A 20,009-nucleotide genomic window follows, 5' to 3' on the forward strand; every position below is an offset into this window, starting at 1 on the left:
GTCAGAAGAATAAATGAACATCAAATTAATCAAAAACAATCAAATTGTTTTTCGATTGAAACTGGTGAAATATTGCGTAAAATTGGCTCAAAAACACACATAGATAGAAAATCATCAAGAGTCATTTTATTAATTGATGGGTAATGTACACTGACAAAATAAAAAAAAATGTATGGAATAAGCAATAAAAGTGCATGTATATAAGTGTTAACATATTAGAATATCTTGGATGGACAATTGATAATTTTGTCTAAACCCACACATTTGACAAAAAACATCAGGCGGCATTGGTGAGAAATGAATGAGTTATCTTTTTGTAGAGTTTAAATTTCTACTTATTAGGAAGTTTGCATAAAAGGCAGGCATTATTTAAGGGGCACAGAGAAATATCAAAGTACAGTAGACTAGATCTCAATTTGCACTTTGGACTCCAATAAATTGTTTTTCTTGCAAAAGCATCCAAAATACCAAAATAGTCAAATAAAACAGGTGCCATATCTCTTAGAATTATTATTTCATGATGATGAAGCATCCCAATGAGTTTAACGAACAATATGTAGCTCTGAGCTACAGTATGTCTACTTTTGGATTGAGGGCCATTCCTAGAGTGAGAACCATAGTTTCATAACAAATGCGTCAAATTACTTGAAATTTGGTCAATATGTTTCTGAAACAATTTTCTACAAATAATAATTTTGGCAAAAGAGAATTCCTCTTATTGGTTATATTCAAGTGCTCTAGGTTACATCAATAATACGAAGGCCAAAATTTGCAAACGTTTGTGCAAAGAACTAAGGCTTTGAGTCAAATTAATTGACTATTCAAGACTCAATTGCACGACACATTATGTCAAAGTGAAATAAGTAAAACAGTTTTATTCCCAGTTTTTAACTTGGATGGTTTGGATTATTCATAGTCCACTGTATTGACACGCATAAAAGGCCTGCCTGTATACACTTAATCTCAACGGTCTTGTAAGGTTTCTTTCATAATCTCTTGATTAAAACATAAATCGATACTCAACGATCAATTTTGCTCTTGCACGTCTGTTTTCCTAATGAATGGAATTCTATTTGTTCATATTGGCGGTTAGAACATTTTTAAAATCCTGAAATTGAAGTTAACTTTTGCATCGAAGAAAACAACGAGAAATCTAATTTGCATGTCAATCTTTCTCTGTCATGCTAATGACAATTCGTCCTTTAGAGGCTCATACTTGTTCCCTGAAGATACATGTGTCTTTAAAGGGAACACGAAGGTCATGCAAATGGGACTATTTGATATTCTATTAACCTTGAGCTCAGGCCTGAAGGAAAGTAACTTCTGTGCTTCCTAGGGTAAAAATAGCTTGTGGAAGGTGGAAATGAAGCCAAAGATACTGGATTAGATCAAAAGGAAGTTGTGATCCATTACATTTTTGTTTTCAGTAACTCAACAAGTGCAGATTGAAGCAAATTCAGTCAAGTTTGTTATCTCAGGAATTAAGTCACTAGTAGTGAGCTAGACTGTTTGAAACTCGTTGGCCTTAGTCTGAGTAACTCTGCTGCAATCCAAGGCTGCTTTTCCCTTGGGGTGCAGGTCTAATAAAACCAATTGAGTCGTGTTCCTTGACAGGCAAAATGACATTCTTTGGTAGAGTATAGATATTTATTGATTATAGGAAGGGTATAGTGCTTGGAATACAGTCATCAGCAATTTACCGTAATGGATTGGATGTTTTCAAAGAAAAATCTCCGAAGATTGGCACGAAATTGGGAAAAAATGACCACATTGTATTCATTTTTAAAAGAAAAAAAAATGTGTTTTCAAAACTCATCGGAATTGTCCAATTTCATAATATCAAAAACCATCATCATTCGATTTTTAAGCTGACGTGACATTTTTAAGCTTAACCCTATTTCGATTTCAATTTTTCAAAAACATTATTTCCTTCCTTGGTAATTCAGTTCGGCAATTGGCTTTTCCGTAAAGCTCAATTGTTTGGGAAATTCATGCATGTTTTCAAACGAGCCCAATTTATATTGTTTGAGCATTAAGTACATAGTACTTTTTGTGTGCAAGATTGCATGTGACAATTTAGGTGGACTATTTCGAGATCTCGAACAGTGTTGAAAGTTTGAAGCTGGTCAATTTTTGTAATTGTTTCTTTCGGCGACAGACATATTATTGAAGAGGACGATAGCATTTTTGGGGATGCCTCTGCAAGCAGGCATCTTAAGGTCGAACCTTGAGGCATTACGGGTGGGGAACATCGATGTTTCGGCACAAGTTTTTAATTTTGTTACACCGGGTGAAAGAGCATTCAAATTTTTCCATGTTTCGATAAGGGTGCTTTGACTTGCTATTTGATTGATCATCAAGCAATTGTTATCGTTGCAAAGTGTTTCTATTTCGATATGATCTCTGCGGTTTTTATTGGAAAGGAAGCGTTGGACATCACTGAGCGATACCTGTAGTTTCAGTTGCGGTGTATAAATTGGGCTATCGTTGGAGAATCTTACACGGAGAAATAACAGCGCACAGTAGAGTATCTTGGAGTAAACAAGCGATTGAACTACAGCAATTATTGAGGTCTCAGGTACCGATCCTTTAATAAATTTGAGGATTCTCAAACTTCTATATGTTTCTTGTGTTAGATGATGTAAATGTTGATCGAATTGAAGATTGGATTGGAATGTGATGCCCAGCATTTTGACTTGGGTGTTCTCTACCACGCCCGAATTTCTAAGAGATATTTTCACCCTGGTCTCCACCAGGCGTTTTTATACAATCATAAGAGACGTCTTTCCAGCCAGCTCGTTGCCATGAAGTCAAGAATAATTTCCCCGTGACTTTCTAATTTGGTCTTTAGTTCGCCTTCAGTTGAGGCCGACATAGCTAAAGAAGTGTCATCGCAATATGAGCTCAAAGTAAAGTCGTCCGAAGGTGGATGCCATTGTGGTATGTCTGCAACATCAATTGAAAAGAGCACACAAGAAATCTGAGCTCCTTGCGGAACTCCAAAGCTCAAAGTCAAAATCTTCGGAATTGTCAGTATCAACTTTGACCCGGAATCTTCGATCCTTACAGAAAGAATCGATCCATTTCAATGAATTTCGTCCAAAATTGTACTTTTCCAGTTTGGCCTTTAGTAAGTCGCACTCCAGGCAATCAAAGGCCGCACTCAGACTCATGAACCTGAGACTGGCTCCAAATCATAATAATGTCCTTGAAATGCCCCAAAAATAACAAATCTATTGATGACAATATTTATTTGTATATCTAAAATGTTATGCCCAGAAAAGTGTTTTTGGACATTGAATTAGATGGTGTATTGAACAATGGACCAAGACAAGGTTTGTGTAATGGATTATTATTTCATGACAAATGTAAATTTTTGAAGGACGTACCCGATCAAAATTGAGCTTAACATTTGTTTTTCCTTTCTTGTTTGTGCTATACATTTGGTTAGAGACCTTTTGCACAAAGGACTGAATTTGCTCGACATCCCCGAGGCCAATGGAACTGGAAATGTCGTATGTTCAACACAGTTGGATCACTTGCTCACATACCCCCAAGGGATTTGAAATTGTAAAAGAGAATATGACGATCAAGTCTCGATTTGAATATCATGTTATAGAGGACGAATATACTATTTTGTTCGAGGATTCATCACATTTATTTGAAGGAACATTTGCCCTTCTTCACTAGACCCATGGGTGTTCCATCGGACGCATCACGTGAAAGCTAAAAGATTTAAACAAAATGTGATTGGGTGATATGCAATGATGCAATATCTGCCGAAGGTCCAATTACGTTTTATGTCACTCGACTGATTCACTTTTAACTTATCAGATTCTCCACTTGTTTTGTTCTTTACAAGATCTTCAGAGCCAGGAAGTCTGAGAATACTGGAAGCTCTATGCTTGAGTAAGTTTCTTTATTGCTCGTTGGAGTTGATTGGTATATCACAGAACTGGTTCTGTAATTCAGCAATATCCTTGTCTGTCAAATTTGGACGAGACAGGTCTTTATCTATCTATATGGACTAATCTAATTGGGTTGTATCAAGAACACACCATAATGCTATGATAAAAGTTCACAATCTTTTCTAAATTTGGAATTCCAGATCGGTCACCATGATGAATGGAAACTGTGGAAAGATACGAGAAGAACATGCCGCTTGATAAAAGTTGAATAACAAATTACATAACCAGATTGATGAATCTTTCCTTGGTGTCAATTTAATGTGTTTCCTATATTTGCTTCACATAGTACAAACTTTCATCCGTTAATTTTGGGTAGTTCTATTTTCTATACCAGTCACTGTTTTGTTACTTAAATAATTGCCAATTCTTTCTTTAGAGAAGGCTAAATTAAGTGCTACAAAAATCTGATTTTTAAAAGAGTTACCAATAATACGAAAAACTATACATTCGTAGCACAATTTTAAGACAAATAGTTTTTTTATTGTGCCATAGTGTTTAAACAACAAACTGTTCAGCAATATCATGTTAATAAAACCAGAGGCCTGTCTTATAAACGGTCTTACCTCTGAGTTGAGGCTCGGACTTTCCCCAGAATGAGCATCCGATCAACACTTTGGCGAGTTGATTCTTATACCGGTTAACGTCCAAGCCCCTAACTCCAAGGTAAGAGTTTCAAACAACTGGCCTCTGGAACCCTAGAGCATAATCCACGTGTTTGTTTGCACCTAGACGAAGCAGAGGACGCTACTTCTGTCCAGTGAAAAGGTCAATTGTTTTTTTTTAGTGTGCAGCTTGTCTTTTTGCAACGATTTACAATGCAGAGAGATGCTAGGGTACATATTGCCTTTGAATACATTTGGTGGGAAGTCCGTATTTGCCTCAATCATACGTCTTAAATGTCTCAATGGGTGGTGCTCGGAATTTCTTGATAGGCTATGTCTTGTCACCTTGTTTCTCAATAATTCAACTATTCTTGTGCTTTTGAGGATGCTGGACTTAACTACTATGCATTTGATTTTGATATCCATTGGTTCGTAATTGTTTTGAAAATGGAATTTCTTTCAATACAAGGACACGCCTTTCTTTCAAACTGTTCAATAAACGGTTGCTGAACCATCGAATTATGCTTGACAGATATTGACAGTCCCAAATAATTACCCTCTTTGAATTTGTGTGCTTTTCCAAAAGAAACTATTTGACGAGTTACGTAGGGACTTCAAGTGCTCGTTTATGCCATTTCAAATGCCCTTATATGCGCGTCAGAATATTTCAGTTTTAAAGGCTTATTGAAAATAGCACTCAAAGTAATATTTACCGATGTGGAAAGTTTCCTCGATTGAAATTTAGGTTCTTATTATTCACTCTGGCGTTATGAAACGTTTAGAACATCTGATTTGAAATATGAAGTTTTGGAGTCTGATTGTTGTTTTTGTCAATGAGGCGTGATTCAAAGGTTTAAGTGAGTCCATTATTTTATTACCGCCAGAGGGAAAAAGAGTGTTATGGGCTATTTGGACAGTCCTAGGCGGTCGGGACTAGTTTGGGCCGGTTCTTGTTTGCCTTTTAGCACTACCTCGGCCTGAATCATGAACATCCAAACATTAGCCCCTAGATGCTTATATCATTGAAAAAAAATCAATTATTTGCCTGCACATTTTTTTGTGTTGTTTCCAACTTCTTAAGCTTCAAACTTTGAATGCAGATATTTGGCTGCCAGGTAAGTAATTTTTTGATTGAAATATGTTCTGAAGTGTCTCTGTTTTGATCAAAACTATAACATTATACAACAATTGTATAACAACAGGCTACAACTATGGTAATAATCAAGATTGATGGAATTTCTGCCACTTTCTGCCATAAGTGGCTGAAAATGGCAGAAGGTGGCAATTTCTACCATTTTCTGCCACCAATAACTGCCACGTGGTAGAAAATGGCTTTTGATAATTTCTCATCCTTGTCCCTGACAAGCCATGGTAGTGTTAAAATGGAAAAAAAGGGAAAAAACATGTAACAGACCAAACTAGTTCCTCCAGCCAAAGCCTCCTCAGACGGCCCATGAATCTTTTTTTTCGTCAGGCGGTAAGAAAATAATGGAATTACCGAAACGCGTCAAAACTATGCTTTTTAGGGAATATTACTCCTTAAGCCAGACCTGCCACATGGCCAAATAACAAAACATAAAGACCACGCAATCTAGCCTTTTTAGGATATGGCACCCTATGATCACTGTAATGTTAAAGTATTCATTACATTAAATGGACAATTGATATTAAATACGTTGAAAGCCCTTTTGTCAAACATAATCAAATCTGGCTTTAGGACCACAAAGAACCAACTACCAACAAAAATTCAAATTGAAAACATGTAGAGTTCGTTGTTTGTTTGACTTCGGGGTTCTCTCTTATCATATTAGTAAAGCTAAACCTCTAAGGCATTCTTTCTGAGTCCTCAAAAACCACCACTCCAACATGATCATCAAAGAAACATTACACGCCCAGAAAATTGGGACCACGACCCTGATCCTTTTGGGTCTCAAATTCAAAGCGACTCTTGAGTGTGAAATCTTGTATTTGGTGATAAATAAAATGTGCGCCAAAAACAAATTTCTTCACTATTCAAGGTTCAATGGAAACAACTCAGCACAATTGGCACCCTTTTCACTTTATTGGTTGCCAATTTTGGTGCGGAGAAACGCAAAGAAAACAAAACAAGATCCTTTGCCGCCTTTTAAACAATCTACCGATCTTGAGTTTATATTTCGTTCTGGTAACCACCTCTTATTCACAGTTCATGTTGGTACTACACTCATCTATCTTTATGGTCGTAAAAAAGACCATCCGTATGTGAGGTCGCAAGAACGACCCCTGCAAAGCGTAAAAAGAAAGCAATGACGAAGACATAAAAAGGTGTTCATTCTTGAAAAGACAAGTTAGCCACTCATTTGAGTATTTCCATTGCTTGGATTGTCTGAGGGCTTACAGATAGAAGAAATTATTGTTGGACATGAGTCCAAAATCACATTGATTAACTAATATCTTGTATGCGTAAATCTTGTGGAGACAATTTGAGTTTGTTGAGGGCGTTATTAACCATATGTGGAGACGTCAGCTTTAGTTTATATTTGAAAGTAAACTTCAAAGGACTTTCCCGCCCTTACTAGGCTGGATTAGTGAGGGCTTGAAGACATTGTTACCTTTAGTAATAGTAGACTTAGATTGACAAAGTTCTCTCTTCTTTCTCGGGCTCCTTCATTCTTTGATGTGTTGACCTCTAACATTTGTAGGGAATATAAAAGGGTTGATACAATAGCAAGTTTGAAGTCTGAATAACACAAGTTCTCGCACAAATTTTATTTTCAACCCTATGTTCAAAGGCTACCTACTCAAATTTGCTGATGGTTCAAATATTCAAAAGATTATAATGATGAATAACGATTATATGCAATCCTATTTCTCATTCAATGGTGCTGGAGAAGACATTTTACCATCGGGGAGCGTCCACAAGCCATTCAATTATATGTCATAGATTTTCCACGACCAAAAGTCCAAAAATAACATTTCAAAAATAAAGACATCAATGAGAACAAGCGATTTCCATTGGCGTCATTAAGATTGGAAACTAACGCTGCCTATTGACTTTCAAAATCGCCCTCTGCCGGCTCAAGAGTGCAAGACTGGAGATGATGCTCAGTACACAAGCTTCCTACTTTTGTAGCATTCTTGTTGATTTTCTTTGACTTTTCCTCCCTTCTTTTTAGCCACCCCTCATGGGTTGGCTCACACATTTTTGGCAAAGCACTGTGTGTCCACTAATTCATTCTTCAAGTGTCTTGTTCGTTTGGTTGTTAGTGTTGCCTAAACAAGCCATAATAGCCCAAAAAGTCCGTTGAACTGGGTCTCCATCCTGTCATTTTGTATTCGTCTGATTATGGTAACCCAGGGCAAGGTGACCGGAGAATACATAGGCACTTGCCTTCTCCCTCTCTTTCTCCTGTCTTTTTCTCTCAAGCTCTTGTCATTCACAGGGTGTCCGTTTCTAAATCATATAGTCTGGTTTTTTTATTTCGCCAAAACTTTGTTTTAAGAGCTCTTTGAGATATTGTCAGAAGTTAAGATTTGATGTACGGATAAACATCTGCACTTTCTAATTATTTCCAAACAATTTCGAAGCTCTAATAAAGTACGGTGGCCATTGGAATAAAGTGCAATATTTGGCCTCCTGCGTCAGAGTATCATCTGCTCTTTTGAACACATTTCCTGCGAGATGGCAACCTTGTATGCATTTCGAAAGTCAATTATTTCAAGGGCAAAGCTTGGCAAAATGGCTCGTTCAAAAAGCCAAACTAAGCAAATTGTTGGACGAAAGTGGAATTAAAATTCATGCAGGTTTCGTCAAGGGCTAGTTAAGCTAACATAAATTTACTCTTGTTTCAGCATTAAAAATGCAGTATGGATTTGTTAAAAAAAACTATCGAGATTGATCTATCAAGTTCGACATGGGATAATATGAGCCCTCAGCAGGGTGGGCATTTCATTTTTGGACGCTTTAGTCCATTCTTGTCCAAGGGTGTCCAAAACTGACGAAAGTAGGTAGACCGGCAATGCAGTTTAAAATTCAAATCATGTCGTTTCTTTACCCAAGCCCTGTACTAATCAACAAATGCAATCATTTAATGATAAAATGTAAACTCCTTTAACACATTATTAATAAGTTGAGGACAATGATTTCCAAAAATGCCCACCCTGCTTAGATGGCGGGACAATAGCATTGTAGGCAAAGCGCCACCAGGGCCAGATTATTGTAATTTCTTTTCATTTTGCCTTGATACCTCAATATTTACAATTCCAGCTCAATTTGACCTACTCTGAAATCTTGAGGCTTTTTATCTTTTTCTACCGACATGTATTCACAAAAAGGAGTAAAAAGGTCAATACAGTAAAAATCGGATATAAAAGCATCGGATATAAGAGCAGGATTATGAATCCCCGAATCAAATCATATGGTAAAGTATAGTAAATTAGCATCGGATATAAGAGCACAACATTTTGGGCCACATCGGTTATAAGAGCAGAATTGAAGGCGGCAAAACCTTTTTTTTTATTTCCCGCTCTCCATAATGAAGTTTTCGATGGAAACTGGTTAAGCCATTTTATAAAAGCAAGTTTTCAGCCGCTTTCTCATAAAAACAAACAGTCATGCATAATGGCTTCTGCCAAGAGAACCACTTTTTTCCATCAAGGAGAAGCAAAAGCTCCTTGACGATTTTGACAATCTGTCCAAGATAAGCCTGACCGAAGCTGCCACAAAGTTAGGAGTCAAGCGTGCTTCCTTTGGAAAACTCTTGGTCCTTTTTTTCAAACTTCAGAGCCAGTATGTAATTCTGTGACAAATTAACTACGTATTTGGTGCATTAACATACAGCCAACATACTGCCCTCCTTGCATTTCGTTTCATTTTTCTCGATTTTTATGACTGCCTTTTGTTTGGACCGTAAAACTACATCAAATCATAGCATAAAAATATGTTCTCTGCCTCTGGAGCCGCGGAACTGGAGCATCGGATATAAGAGCAGAAATTCACGGCCCCAAAGGTGCTCTTATATCCGATTTTTACTGTACTCTTCAAACGTGATCGTGGAGAGATTTCCAAAAAAGTGCCCAATGTAACGTTTCCAAGGGAACACAAAACCTCCCATGGGATAAATATGTCGGTTATAATTATAGTGTGCTCTCACAGGACCCAAAAGCTTTTTAGCTTTAGTATGCTTTTCCATTAACATAGTGTGAGCTCTGACATTTTTCTTTTCTGGAACCATGAGGTCGAACACACCCCTTTTTTACTTCCATTGGGAACTCGATCTGAGTCCAAATTGCAGTGGAAGCAGTATGTCTAGTTGCTTTTTGATAAGCTTTTTTAGGGTGAAATGTTGCATGAAGTTCTATTCGAACCGAGCCCTCGCATACTTGAAGTGGTATGAGCATCTACTTGCTCAAAAACCGGATGTCTAGTCTGATACATTTAACAAAGGCATTTTTACATTGTCACCATAAAGTTGTTGTCATTTGATACAAATCAGGTTTGTTAAAGAAAGGTTAAAGTAATTTCTTTTGATACTACATAATCATTCTCATCAGCCATAAATCGTTAATGTTCAGTGATCAAAGTCATTGAGAGATGGAATTAAGAGAGTTCAAATCAAATCAACTATTTTCTTTATCATGATGTGATGCGTATCCCAAGCCACAAGATTATAGCACTGTCTTCTATTTCAAACCGCCAAAAATTAGGTTTAGGGATTGCCAGCGTTGCTTTTTAGACGGACACGTAATGATCAGTTTTTTGGCCGTAATGTTTTTTTTGTGATATTCTTCGACAAAGACAAAATTGTCATCTATAGCCTGGTATTTAAGGAGCAGATTAAACACTTAAATGATGATTTATCAATTTAGAAATCAAGCTTTGACTATTGCAATGGCTCACTGGGATCTCGAAATTGCCAAGATTGACAAAATTATTTTTAAACGGGGTCAGAACTTTGTGGTTACAGTGCATTGTGAAGGATGCTCACTTTTTAGATACAAGGTAGCTAATGGGAATTAAATGTGCATACATATATTCTCATTTTGGTGTCGGATATGTTACAAAGTACGTTGGCAAATGTTCAACTTGTTCTTTACCTTAAATTGAAACCTTTCTTGTTAATAGGGTCGGAGCGAATGTTTGCAACAAATTTCGAGAGAAAAGCCTTTCCAGGAGACTGAGCTCTTTGTCCACATTGAAGTAAGCCATTTTAGACAAAGTTACTGTCTCTATTGATTATTCAAATTGTTTAAAATGTCACGGGAATCATTGCTGCTTGCATTGGGGTTTGCTTGTTGCAGGTGCTAGAGAGCTTGTTCATAATCATCTTGTGTCATTATTCATTCTGTCACTAAGTAAAAGTTGGCGGAAAGCGGATTTCCCTAGAGGCCAACTTTAGGGAAGCATTCACCCATGAAATAAAATGAAGAAAGCCCTTGCAAAGAGGAGGTTTTCGTTTCTCATACTCCTTACTGGAACACGGTTTGCTTCGGTCCTTCGTATGTATCATAATCATTACGGCTCTTACACAATTAATCCTTGAGTAAGACGTTGGAGGCGTAGGTTATTTTGCTCCTTTATTCAGCGATATATAAGGATATTATGTACAAGTTATGTCAGATGATTTATCTTCATCAACGAATGGCGATATAATAGCATATATTCTAATCTGCCCTATGTACATGACTGATATCTTAACAGTGTGTCACATGCCAAAGAGTTACTAGTACAAAAAAAATGGAATCACAGCTGTTACCAGTACAACATCAGCTGTTTCAGAGGAAGGGTCCCCCAAAAGTGTAGCATTAGAAAATAGAAAAGAAAAAAGCAATTGGGAGACGACTAGATTGGTCGGAAAACGGGTATTGCAAGGTTCTCTGATGCATAGTGGCGACATGGAGGTCCTCTAGAGCTGTTTGCCAGTCTGAAAAGAAGTCAAAAACAATATTAGCCTCCTTTTGCCGCACTTGAGAAGGACAGACATCCTCACGGTTGATTGGATGGGAATGAACTTGCAATGTGGCAACAACACAAATGCCAAAGCACTTACCTTGCGAAGGCCTTTCAATCCCCCCTTGTTACGAATGGCAACCAGAAGATCTGCATGGGATGATTGTTGCTTGCTTGGAGCCGGTACAATCCGTTTGCCATTGGCCGTGACATTGGATGGGAAGTTCGTCAACTTGGGGGCTGGAGGCACAATAGGACCATTCATTTTGGGTGCAGGGGGAATATGGTGGCCGTTGCTGAATTGAGGAGGGGGAGGAGGGGGAATAATGGAGACATTGGGTCCAGGACTAACACTGTTGCTGCCAGAATCCGAATCATTCTCGTATGACTTGAGGCTCTTCTTCCCCGCCTTGAGTTCAGACTCAAAGGCCTTGCGAACCTCATCCTGAGTCTTCTCAGGTTGGGAGGGGCGCTTGGGTTTGGGTTCCAATTGCGGCCGAGGAACGCGGAAGTCGGCAAATTTGGAGTAGTTCACAACTGCTGGCTTGATTTTGGGTTCAATGACCACCTCCTTGGACGGCTCGTTGATGTCCGTGGCATCCTTCGTCTTTGGAGGGAGAACCGGTTTGGGAATGCCATTTGAGAGTTGCAAGTTCTGAGAGTTCTTGGAGGGCTTGGACGGTGGAGTGTCACCAAAAGCAAAGTTTGGTTTGCCAGATTTCTCCATAGGGTTTACATACTCTTTAAGCTGATAACCAGGGTTGACCACAATGTTCTGAGGATGAGACAGCGCCTCATTGTTCTTGACCTTTTCGATGGCCGTGGGCTTGGACTGCGACAGTCTGTTGTCGGTGGCTGAAGGCTCTTGTCCGAAGTAAAAGTGACGGGGCTTTTCCTCATTTATTGTCGATTCATTGGGTGACTCAACAGGAGACACAACAGGTAGCAGAATGCCTGAAGGCTTCCTGGCCGATGCAAGTACTTCATTTTTGGGTTCAGAGGGATCAATGGTCATTTGACTGAGCGAGGCTCGCTTCCACGGTTTGGCAACCCTGGCTTTGGCATCAAATTTGGGCGGTTTGTTTTGATGGTTTTGCTCCATGCGCTGAATGCTGGCTCGAACTTGTTGGTTCATTTGACTAAAATCGGCCTCATCCTCTTCCAAATGACTCAAATGAGGACTGGTTGACTTGAGGCTGGACAGCTCAGAGGAGGTGGTGCTCAGGGAGGCCAGGGAGTGCCGCCCACTACGCCCTGTTTTGGCCGAGCCAAACGTGGGTATTGGCATCTCACTCATTTTCCTGGACCGGTCATCCCATGTTCCCAATTGAATGGAGGGCGGGCCATGGAAGCGCTGAATCCTGGAGCTCATGGTGCCACCTTCACTGCCGCCAGATTGTAAGGAACTATGGCCACTCTGCGAGTCTTCTAAAGAATTTGAACTCTCATTTAGTGCGGAGAGAGTATGAGGTTGCGAACTGGATCCTCTGCTTGATAAAGTGCTCGAAGGCGAAGGAGACGCGGATCTGAAATATGGATTAGTTGACAATTTCATGACACACAATTCTTTATGAGAGATGGGTGGTGAGCGNGACAATTTCATGAAACACAATTTTTTTTTTGGAAAGAGATGGGTGGTGAGCGCGTGCTTATAATACCTTGGTGTCAATTGAATTTGTTCCACTGGTCTGGCTAATTTTTGCAAGGCATTCGTCACCAAGCCCACGGGGGAAGATGATATGGAGGACGGCGGGGACGGTGAGATGGATCTCGGATCCGCCGACTGTTTACTCAGAATCTCTTGCTTGATTGCCTGCAATGAAGTTAATGCATATTGAATATTCAGGTACAAGTTATGTTATGGCTCACATGATCGGCGAATGAAGGAAATGGATCGCGTCCAACGACTTAAAAAACATGTATCTTAACTGTCACATGTCAGATTCAGGAAAGGTAACAAGGCAAAAGCTTTTAAGAGAACTAACGTAACGCCATCAGGATATGGTCCAGGAAAAACATATGAAGACACATCCTCGGAGGAGATGGAGTTTGTAAAAGGACGACAATGATCTCGCAGAATAACGAGCGGACATTCCCATGAAAATTCCGGGTTCTAAATAAGCTTATCTTTAAAGGGCTATGAAACAAAGTTTCCGCTTGAGCAATGGCAAGAAAAATAGTCACTCTCGCGCACACACAGACGCTCAGTTGATTAAGGAAGAGCTTCATTGGACATCTGCACTCTTGAAGACGGCAAGAAGAGAAAGAAAGAGCCAAAGAGAGAGAGAGAGAGGTGCCAATGAATGGGAAATCGTCAGCCAAACTTCGGTTTTCAATTGGCGCAAGAGTGGTTGAAAGAAAGTTTATTTTCTGCAAACACCTTTTAGACTGTCAGCCGAAGGAAGTACAACTCTAACTTTACAAGGCAACTAAAGTGTTTTGAATTGGGAAAGGAAGAATTGCAATTGCTGAGTTTGCCATTTGAACGGAAGCTTCAGTGTATAAATTTTCACGATTCACCACGATTCACTTATATTAGCTCAATTGTGGAGAAAATCCAATGGATAGAAGTCACTTTAAAAATTCACGTTAACATTCAAAACAGGAATATGGAACATAATTAAGACTATTTGTTGGCCATTGTGCAAGATTTGAGGACTAAAGCATGCAAAGCCTAAAGTGTATTTAAAGAATTACGTCAGAACTATCGATTGTGTATCTAAAACACATGGTTTTTGGCCTAATGGTTTGCTTTTATCTTAAAAACTCCCAACTCAGTCTGAGGCGGCTATTAAGAACCTCAAAATGTATAATGAATTCAAAGATCATTGAAAAATATCAACTCCAAAGTAGATGGTGAAGATGCAAAGGGTTAATAAAGCAAAACATTCCCTATTTTTGTCCAAATAGTGTGGGTTAATCTTGTTTTTGAGCATGTAAAAACCGAGTGAAAAGCATTAGATGTTTTTGATATTGGTTAAGTAAGTAGATGAGTGAGTCCAGGTAAAAAAGATTTTGTCTTGTTTTGAAACTTCCCCTATAAGGAAAAGGCCATGAATATTGAATATTATTATACCCATCTCACATCGGTTAACATGGATCTATATTTTTTCTTACATCATGTCGTCCTATTCGTTTGTTCAAGACCAAAATGTGAGCTATCGGTATTTTAAATCCTCGAAAAGGGAGGGCAAATTTCGAGATGAAACAAAATCGAGGGAAAACTTGGGGAAGTTTGATCATAATCAATTCTCTCCTATCTCCAAGTTGAATGAAGAATTTCTTTGTTGAATGAATGCGCCTTTACACGTACTACTTGAACAAGTTTAAATTGTGCTCTGTATGTCCAATCTTCCTTCCTTGAGGGCTTCTTCCACTTCTTCCCTGAGAATTCGAGCACTAACCACATCTACTTTCACAAAGATTCTGTATTCAAAGCACCAGATTGAACGAACTTGAGAGCCACGTAAGTTGTAGCCCCAGGGAGCAATTGCGTTAGTAAAGGCGTAATCAGGACGTACTGCAGGACTTGCAGGTTCTTGGATATGAGTAGGGATGGATCGAAACCTCATTAATACGTAGTTGCAATTATTAACATCAACAATCGCATTTCTTAAATAGCATCCACTGGATGGTGGGTGAGTCTTATAGATATGATTCAAACTTAAATTGCGCTCAAAAAAATCCATACTCCATCAGTCGCATTTGCAAATGCGATCGAAAAGGTTTCCTTTTTGTAAACTTGTTTTTTTTTGTTGCTGGAAATGTAATCTCCAACAAGGGAATAAGAAATATTTCACTAACTGAATGCATCTTTGGATACAAGTTCATTGATCAACCAGAATGACATTTTACTAGCCATTGCTTGTACGATGGAATGGATACCATTGAAAGTTAGATGCTTTAGCCTTTTACTTGGAAATATAGTTCTCACTTGTGTTATTGCCAAATCATCCGGAGCATAGGATACATACGAGTACTAGTACGTACATTTAGCCCATGAAAAGAAACGCCTTGGCCGTACAGCAGGAGCATAGGATACATACGAGTACTAGTACGTACATTTAGCCCATGAAAAGAAAACTTGTCATTTCCTCTCCTTAAATCATCGCTTTCCAAGGAAATTGGCTGGTATCCATCGTCTATTGATGAGACATCTTCTAATGATGCCAATCTATTCTCTTCCAAACCCAAACCAAGCCATTACTAGCATATCATGTTTGGCATAACTTGCTCATCTCCAGGAATCAATTTTTATATGATGATATGATCACAGGAGCAAAAAAATGAACCATCTGCTTCTAACCAATCTTTACGATAGAGTCAAGTTTCCTAACCCATATTTCACTTTAATTAAGACATAGAGGACCGGTGCATGATTTTTCTCGTCAGGTACTTTCAACCTTGAGGGATGCGGGGTCATTACGACATGATACAGCAAAGCAGCAAAGTCATAATGAAATACCAGATGCGGATCGCTTTTGAAGAACCCGACAATTAGAGCCCGAATCATTTTTGAATCAGGATATGATCTTGAGGAAGGATTCCTTTGATCGGTCGACGAACAATTCTTCCGCTTGAGTAGTTACTCAATGTAAGCCGGAAATCAAAAGCGATTGACCTTAAGTCGTTCTGGAGCCAAAGAAACTCGAAACTACAAAACTGATCTTGGCAACGTTTTTCACATCTTCCATTTTCGAACATCAGGGTGACTGTGACTCATGTGAGCTCATAAATCAACTTGATGCTGGCAAGAACGAACTTTGGCGCACTTGAGGGAGATAGTAGGGAAAAGAAAAAAATCGCTGCTTTGATTTTGATTCATGCCCCAACATTAACGGTTCGAGACTTGGATTCTTCTGACAAGGCTGAAAAATGACCCTTGGCGTCTAGTTGGACAGAACTGGAAAGAGACAACCTCATATCAACGTCTCTCGTTGGAACTGCTCTTGAACAAGCAACAATTAACTAAGATCATCTATTCTTACCGTGTCACTCATCACTTTCTATTCCACTTACATTCCCTTAGAAGTGGGAATACAAGACCTTAGGCTTTAGCCATTTGGGTTCCTTAATTAACGTTAGTGATATTTTGCTCAAGATGTATTTTCTGGTGAACAGGGTGGCCAGTTTGAGACCATCTGGATGGAGTCATTGCATTCTTGAAAAGTGTATATAGCATTGAATACGTTAATTCCTTTTCACTCTATAAAACACCTTTAGTCAGAGTTGATTTGAAAACATAGAGAAAAATGTAGGCGAAATATACTTGTCAAATACTTAAAATCTTCTTGATTGAGTTTGGAAATCATGATGATGTACGAATGGATGGAACGTAAACTAATGCCAAAGTTTCCTTAGGGTGCACAAAGTATTTTTTTCATCACCACATGCCACTAACAGTTGCTTCTAGATTAGAATTGCACTTTGCACGCAGAAAAAAGTAAAAAATGCTTCTAATTCCAAAAGTGTGTCTCGGCTTTTCTGTGTCATACAATTTTGGCTTTTTCAACAGCCGAATAAATATGCTCGACAACGCAACCCTGAAACATAGCTATGCCAAAGAAAAAAAATCAGAAGCACACTAAAAAGGTACATGTACATTCACAGTCGGGACATGAGAAAGAGTTTATGGAATAGATCCTCTACTATGTGCTTGTTATGTGTGTGAAAAAGAACGGATGCCATTGTGAATGTTGTTGACTCTCGCTCACACACGTGAGATCAAACTCAATCTCAAGATGGGCCTGGCGAGAGCAGGCGAAATTCCGCGCACTCCAACAACCTTGACCCAGAAGGCCCTATGAGGTGCGTCATTGGCGGTGATGTGAGCTTCAGATAAACCGATCTCAGAATGATCAAGCCCGAGAAATAGAGGGGATTGAGCATACAGTTTAAGACATTTTGCGAATCACCCTGCACTAACCAGAATTTATTCTTATCTTGGGAACATGGACGCTAATTGGGAACCCAAAGTTATGATCCACGAGATTTTGATCTGTGGATTTTGCGAAATAACTGAGAAGGGCTGCAAACTCCCACGTGCAAGAGTTTCAAATACGTTCCTTACAGTACAGTTGAGAAGCCATTGACCATGTCGAATGTCCTTTAATGGGGTCGCCAGAGCAACATGTCAAGCTCCTTGGATCAATCCGCTAATTGTATTACCAGAAATTGGCTGGCACTCGGTTGCAACGACAATCGAGTTAGCTAAAAAGAAGCCAGATCTTTTAGACAAACTGAGATGTTCCGTATGAGGAAAGTCTATAGCTTGAGCTTTGAAAGGTGCTCGTGAGACTTGATGTGAAGCGAGATCGGATTTTGCCGAAACCTTGGCGAAGTACGACATCTCGTTGGTGATGATTACTCTTTTAAAAGAGCACTAATTTAGGACAAAAGAGCTGGATGTGAGAAAGACACTTTCTACAAACACATGACCAAGAATCCATGAGAATCAAGACACATTCTAACGGTCTCTAAGACGCCTTTTTTGAGACCAAGTTCAATTTTAGGGATAAGCACTCGAGGTTTCACTTTTATCGATATCCTTTTTCATTTGTAAACAGGACCGCCTCCGCAACAAACAAAGGTCAGATAAATCAAAGCACCTTTTGGAACCACTTAAAAGATCAGCCAAGAACTCATTGAAAGTGAGAAGCTTTCGGGAGTATTCTCTTTTCACGGAACGTTTGTTAGTCATCTTTTTTGAAGACAAGCCAAAACCATCCAGTTTATTGGGCTAGAATTGAAGTTCCGTCTCAAAGAGCATTCCCTCCTTACAAGCTTGACGGCCTTGGCAGAACTTAACTCACTCGAGATAGTAACAACAACACTTTTAAAAGGCATTGTTTCTGTGCCTTCTTTATCTGGCTGTTTCTTAGAAGCAGCTGCCCCGTCACTCACGTCAGGCCCAATCAAGTTCAGAACAACTTCCACCATAATTTTCTGGAAGTCAAACCGGCTCCGATGTCAATGGAGTGGAACGAGTGGAACCACTCTGACGAAAACCAGAAACCAGATCATGCTTAGTTATAATAGGAAATGTTGGTTGATCTGTTTTGTTCACCCATTTCTTTTTACTGTGATTGTCCAATTTCAAATGTCAAATGGTTGCCTGGGTGTCAAATCCGCATGGTTAACAAAGAGGGCGTTGTTCACCGTGGATTCAACTGGGATAATTGGTCTCGCAATTGGCGTGAATCATTGTTTGAAAGCTGCCTGATGGAAGCAACCAATTGAAAAGATAACCAAGAAGAGCCATATGATGCCGTCAGGAAGTTGAAGTCTTCACTTCATAAACCTCACCATAAGGATTGACAATAACCAAACTCGGTAGGGATTGTTTTAAAAAAGCCAAGTTGCGCCATCTGAAGTAGGTTTTTCTAATTTTGGTTTGGCCAAAACATAATTGATTTGGTACGCTAGAAAAATTGTCTCAATTTCTAATGTTTAAACAATGAGGGAATTTAGACGTTCTGAAAGCCCGAATCCTACTTTTAAAATGGTGGTGCTGAAGTGAAGTGGCATCCAATTATATTCATAGCACTGAACCGGCATCAAAATCTCAAGAAGCATTTTTAGACCATTCAAAACCGATCTGAAGCCTTAATGTTAATTAGGAGGAGGCACTAACGAGGTAAAATCGTGCTTGCGATCATTTGATGCCAAGCTCGCAGTGTGGTCAAGTTTCAAATGCATTAATACCCTCCCTTAGTCCCAAAAGGAGAATATCTGGAAAATTGTCTCTTTTTAAGTCAAATTTGGCGCCGCTGCTCAACAGGCTTTTCCTACCACAAGGTCAGTGTTGCCAATTTTGTCCCTTTCCCAACACCAAGGCTGAAATCGTCCATCATGGTCATAAATTGACTTGTTAATTGAAGAAAGGAAGAATGCATTCAAGTGCCAAAAGACATGACCGTGAATGTTCGACTTGGGTTTTTCGTCCTCTTGGACTGCCAAAGCCCATAGACAATAGATGAGCCATTGGGATGCTGCCTCTCCGTAGAGGAAGGAATGAAATCATCTTCAAGGTTGATGAGCTTCTTCCTTCTCGTCAATGCACTCGATATCTCAATGGAAAAAAAAATCATTCAAATGGATAAATATACATAACAGTTCAGACTCGTTTCCAACCCTTAACAAGCTCTAGGACATTTGTCTCGTACATTGGGCGCTTTTGGGCTCCAGAATAAGTAGTTCGACGACTGAATCGGAAGAGCAAGCAATTAAAACGCCAAGTGGTTATTTTTCTAACTTTGTCTCAATTTCCAATGCTCACCTGCCGTTTAACCGTTGAATGGGAATATTAAGTGAGTGTTCTTGCCTCACATCCCCCCAAAGTCCCCGTATCAATGTTTGAACCTGAGGCTCCACTGTAGCGTAGCAGAACTATTCATCTAATGGTTTACCAACCAAAATCTAAGAGCTTGAGGTTGAGTAAAAAAGAAAAAAGGAAGGAAGTTGATCTTCTTCAACTTCATTTCTTTCGCTCTTTCCGCTTCAAACTTGTAT

The 20,009-nt window shown here is 39.1% G+C and overlaps 1 protein-coding gene across 1 annotated transcript in view; it reads right to left on the reverse strand.

Annotated features, from left to right (window-relative positions):
* Nucleotides 1–11,108: 11,108 nt before the first annotated feature.
* Nucleotides 11,109–20,009, reverse strand: part of LOC131882057 (serine/arginine repetitive matrix protein 2-like) — a gene marked incomplete in the record, with an annotated part of 36,882 nt that continues 27,981 nt past the window's right edge. Inside the window, 3 exon segments of the mRNA XM_059229089.1 lie at nucleotides 11,109–11,472; nucleotides 11,599–13,024; nucleotides 13,157–13,311. Of these exon segments, the coding sequence (XP_059085072.1) occupies nucleotides 11,455–11,472; nucleotides 11,599–13,024; nucleotides 13,157–13,311 (1,599 nt within the window).

Source organism: Tigriopus californicus, chromosome 6 (assembly GCF_007210705.1).
Source record: "Tigriopus californicus strain San Diego chromosome 6, Tcal_SD_v2.1, whole genome shotgun sequence".
NCBI lineage: Eukaryota > Metazoa > Arthropoda > Copepoda > Harpacticoida > Harpacticidae > Tigriopus > Tigriopus californicus.